Source organism: Octopus bimaculoides, chromosome 15 (genome assembly GCF_001194135.2).
Source record: "Octopus bimaculoides isolate UCB-OBI-ISO-001 chromosome 15, ASM119413v2, whole genome shotgun sequence".
Taxonomy (NCBI): domain Eukaryota; kingdom Metazoa; phylum Mollusca; class Cephalopoda; order Octopoda; family Octopodidae; genus Octopus; species Octopus bimaculoides.
Window position 1 is genome coordinate 5,047,755 of NC_068995.1, and position 5,261 is coordinate 5,053,015.

At 39.5% G+C, this 5,261-nt stretch overlaps 1 protein-coding gene across 3 annotated transcripts in view; it reads right to left on the reverse strand.

The window, feature by feature from the left end:
• The window catches only part of LOC106874526 (glucose-6-phosphate 1-dehydrogenase), a 29,842-nt gene that overhangs the window by 21,755 nt on the left and 2,826 nt on the right, over window positions 1–5,261 (reverse strand). For 2 of the 3 annotated variants that reach the window (XM_052973162.1, XM_052973163.1), the window contains exon 2: window positions 1,490–1,637. In XM_052973162.1, coding sequence (XP_052829122.1) covers window positions 1,490–1,621 — 132 coding nt within the window. In that variant the 5' untranslated portion in view covers window positions 1,622–1,637. Of the gene's footprint in view, window positions 1–1,489; window positions 1,907–5,261 lie in introns of those variants that run through there. The other variant, XM_052973161.1, reaches the window with a different exon arrangement.

The following is a 5,261-nucleotide window of genomic DNA, read 5'->3' on the forward strand; positions in this document are numbered from 1 at the left end:
AGAGAGAGAGAAAGAATGAATGGGAGTAAGAGAGTCTGCCGCATGTCGACCCAACAGAGGGACCAGCTATTCTATACTTGACAGTACCTTGGTACAAAGAATAAGTCCTGGAGTCGATTTCTTCGACTAAAAAAAAAGCCCTTTAAGGCGGTGCTCCAGCATGGCCGCAGCCAAATGACCGAAACGAGTAAAAGAAAGACTAAGAGTTTACGACACACCCTCACACACACAATGTGGTGTATGTGTGAGGGTGTGTCGTAATCTCATCTGTACCATTAATAAATTCTTTACAGATGATTAACGACTAAAACAAGATTTACTTACGTCTGTGTCCGAGAAAGTTGTCAATATTGCTGAGTGCAGTAGTCATCGTGGTATATACATACATACATATATATATATATATATATATATATATATATATGAGCGTATGTATGTATACACACGCACACACCCATATATAGGACGTCTTAAAGGAAGAGAAGAATTTCAGCCAGTATATCGATCTGGAACTCAGAGTTCGGGGGCAGGGTGGAGGGCTGGAACATTAATATCTAACGGGAGACCCTCCTTCAAAGTAAAGAAAGCTCCTTTAAAGTTTGAGAACAGACCTTTAACTTCCAACCCGCCCTACATTCAAGAAATAGGTCGAGACGGGAGTCAACGATATTATTTCATCTCGCAAATTTATACATGAAGACCCTATAAAAATCAGTGTGCATAACCTTATATAATTTTGGAATACTTACATAATATATATTTATGTATGTATGTTTGTATGTATGTACGCACAAATCTAACCCAAATCCTTTTAAAGTCGATCACTATGTTTAAAAGCGCGTCTTCTTTCGATTTTGAATTTGGTTATGAAATATTTCTTCCGTAAATAATCTAAAATATTTATTTATGACAAAACTACAAAATTAAGTTTTTAAGTTTTCCGTCTCCTTAACACAACTTTAGTTCAGAATATCCGTTTCTAACCATCTTTCGATCAGTTACTATATATAAATCTGGCAGTAATTAAAATACACAAACACACGGATACCGAGTAATCCTTTATAATTGGTACAAGGCCTAAAATGTTTGAGGGGGGACTAGTCAATTATGTACATCTTAACCCCTCAGTATTCGACTGGTATGTTATCGATCCCGAAAGGATCAATGGCAAAGTCGACTTCGTCGGTATTTTAATTCAGAATGTGCGATCCAATTATGGTATATTAAATATTAAAAAGCTAAACTGATATATTAGTGTCAATAATTGAAATATTAATATCTGCACTTATTGTATACAGTGCTCGGGTGCAGCACGATGCGTCGGAAAAAAAGGGGCAAAAAGAAAAGGGGACAGAAAGCTGCAGTAAGTCAAAATAACACAGCAATTATAGCTAAATTCACATGGATGATAGAACAGGATATAGACATACAATCGAGAACAGACATATAATTATTTAGACAACAGAAAGAAAGGCAGCAGTTTACTTACAGAGGCGCCAAGGATGATGAAGGCATGAGCGTGGCTGGAATCGGTGCAAGCCTGCACGGCTCCAAGAAATTGTTCATAACATTCGGTAGCAGAGACATGGGGTATGCCCGGTTCCCCATCCTGATTTTGCATGTTTTAGAAACGGGCACTGAAGAAAAAACAAGATGTTATTAAAAGTTTATTATTGTTGTATGTGGGACAGCAGGATACGGTAGTGAAGTTCACTGTATACCCTAACGATTTATATATATTGGTGTGTGTATATATAGATATATAGATAAATAGTTGAGTGCGTGTGTTAATAAGAGAAATAAAATAAAGTGGAGAAGAGAATTATGGTTGAGGCAGATGTGAGAAAATTGTGTTGAAATGAAGGAGAATGTTTTTATATAGGAGGATTATAAAGAGAGGTGGGAGAGGAAGAGGGAGAATGAAAGTAGGAGGTGGATTGATAGAAGGACAGAGGGTGTGAGAGAGGGGGGAGAATAACTAAGGGTGTGGTGAGAGAGTGATAGTGATTAGAGAGAAATGGAAAGAGAGGCAGACGAGTGAGAGAAAAAAAACTGCTTGTATTTGCGAGTGTGTGTGTGTGTGTGTGTGGTTCGTGTTCGTGTGTGTGTGCGTGTTTGTGTATCAGCGAGAAAGTTAATGAGTGTGAGTGACAGAGAAAGTTAGATATCAAAAATGTATAAAGATAAATAAATAAATAGACAGACAGACAGATAGATATACAGGCAGAGGTAGATAGATAGATAGATAGATAGACGGATGGATGGATGGATGGATAGATGGATAGACAGACAGAGTTTTACCAGAGGAAGAAAGCGAGAAAACCAATAAAAGATATTGAGAGAATAAGGAGGTGGTGAAAGTACTTGAAGTGATACGAGAGAAGAAGTTAAGACGATGATGGAATTAAATTAGGATGTGAGGAGAGAGAGATAAGGAAAGTAAAAGAGGAATTCAGAGAAAGAGTGAGAGAGTGGAGGAGAGAGAGAGAGAGGGAATAATGATGAAGATAAAAGAGTGAGTAATATAAAGAAGGGGTGCGGTTAGACAGAAAGATATGATGAGAGAGGGAAGGAAAATTAGATAGAGAAAAAATTAAGGTAAAGGTAGATGGGAGAGAGAGACAGAGAGAGGGAGGCAGATTGAAAGATATAATGATATTTATATGAAGAGAGAAAAAGAAAGAGAGAGATATAGACACGGAGAGAGAATGTAAATGAAGAACAGACTGATACAGGGAGAGAGACGGAGAGAGAGAGTCAGAAAGCAGGAAGATGTAAAGATGTTAGAGAGAAAGAAAGAGAGAGTGAGAGGAAATAGACGGAAAGTTTTGTGAAGAGAGAAGGAGGGAGGGAGGGAGGGGGGAGAGAGAGAGAGAGAGCGAGAGACGCACAGACAGACAGAGACATTGAGAACAATAGATATCTGCTGTTTAGTGTTAGTTAGCTTCAGTTCATTTCAGATCCGGCAGGTTTACAATCGAAGGCATTCCAATCGTGACTATCTTATCTTGTTAAAAGATATCAAGGATTGACCATTACCTAATGTCTTTTCCTAAGGTATGATTTGAGGGTGAACGCGTTGGTATTTCAGGCAGATCGAGATCGACGACCACCCATTTAGGTAAACGTTGATGTTCCGAAAATGGAGTTCCCCCGAAGGATTTCTGAAGTCTCTCCATGTTGAGTTGTTGCTTCTCTGCAATGAGAAATCATGACCCCAGGACTACAGACATAGGAATAGAAATTTTACAGGAAAGAATCGCAAGACGGATTCTTCAAGACGAAGCAACTGTCAGAACGCCTTAGAGTAGAGCAAAAACGAGAGTAGGCTTACGACCAAGGGCATTCCAGCTGTGACTATCCCGTCTTTTTTTTCTATGCTCAATGAACCAAAGATACTAGGAGAACGTGATTTGAGGAGAAGTTGCAGTTATTTCTAGCAAGTCAAGGAATCACCTAGAGACTTTTGTTCCTACATTCTGCAGGACAGAAGATGCGGTGGCGTAGCTAGAGTGTGTGTCGCTCGGGGCAACCCTTATACAGCAGACCCAAAAGTATCGCTTCCCATAAAAGCATCGCCCATAGCAGACTTCCCCAATCGCCGTTCTGCTACCTACGCTACTCAGAGGATATATCCAACAGAAAATTTGAGTACACACACAGATTACACAGTTTGGTAATCTACTCTGTAATAAAGTCTGTTTTTCTTTTATTTTTAATAAAAAAGCAACTTGGTAACCAGAACTAAACAGCCACGACCTTGGGAAGTGACCAAAAAGACTAGTTTTTCTACAAAATTCGAGGATTATAACTGAAAGTAATGCAAAAGAGGGTATAGCATTTTTTTTTATTTGGTGACAAAGGTTGTTCACGTTGCACATGTTAGTAGAGTTATCTTTCCTTCTAACAAAAATCCTACTTAACAAAATCTCCATCACAGGCGATGCACACGCGACATCTTTGGGACCAACCCGCGAATCTTCTTTGAAAACAATTCAGGTACGCACTGTTCAATCCACTTCTTCACAGCCATTTTTACCTCGTCTGTATTATGAAATCGTTGCCCCCGAAAAACTGTCCTTTATTGGGCCGAACAGTTGAACTTAGGAGGACGCCAGATTCGGGCTGTATGATGGATGGGTAACCAATGACCATGCAAACTCGCCGATTGCCTGGTTTGTTGCCAAAGATGTGTGGCGATCATACAGTCATGGTGAAAGTGGATAATCTTCAGAGCCTTGTATCGATCTCTTCCTTCTAAAGGCTTGTTTTATCTTTTTTGAGTGTCTCAGTTTACCACTTGCTTTTCCTAGTAGAGCCACGTTCCAGAAAACCAAGGAGAAGGACGTCCTTGTCATTCCCTAAAGTAATCATCGCTGGCTCTTGAACCTCTTAAACTGTGGGAAAGAGGTGTGCCGCTCTTCCATTGCCTGAGACTTCCTCCCCAGGACATAAAGATACGGGCTACGTTTCATCCCGTCACTTGTTCGGTAAATAAATTAATAAATAAACGTGTCTTCATTGGATTCCGGCAGATTTCCAATTTTTCTCCTTCAAATCGAGTGTCTGCCATCTTTTGTAAAGTATCACGACTATAGTTCTGTTGCATAGAAACCTCACGTATTATGACTTGTCTATCCACACGAATCAATTCATTCACTCGCTCGCGATTCCTGTCAGTGAACGCAGTTGATGATTGCCCATTTCATGTTTTTCCACTTCTTTAAAATTCTTTATCCATCTATGCACATTGCTCCTGTCAATGGTGTTATCTCCATAAACAACTTGTAGCCTTTTGTGGATGTCGGACAACCTGCGACGCTCCTTCATCAATAACTTAATCCTTTCTACTCTAGGTACAAGGCCTGAAATTTTTTTTTGGGGGGGGAGACCAGTTGATTACATCGACCCCAGTGCGTAGCTGGTACTTATTTCATCGACTTCGAAAGGATGAAAGGCAAAGTCGACCTCGGCGAAATTTGAACTCAGAACGTAACGGCAGACGAAATACCGCTAAGCATTTCGTCCCGGAACCAATTGGTTAGGAAGCAAACTTCTTACCATACAGCCACTCCTGCTATTATAACTGATCGTTTTTGTTCGTTTGTTTTTCAATTTTTTTTTCATTTACAAAAGAAATTCATAATTTTTTTAAGCCACTCAACAACTTGTTAATGATGGACACATAGCATAAAAAAGTTCGTGATATCCAGTTAAACGCAACTCAATATTTGCAGCAGACCGAAGAGAGAAAAACTTCC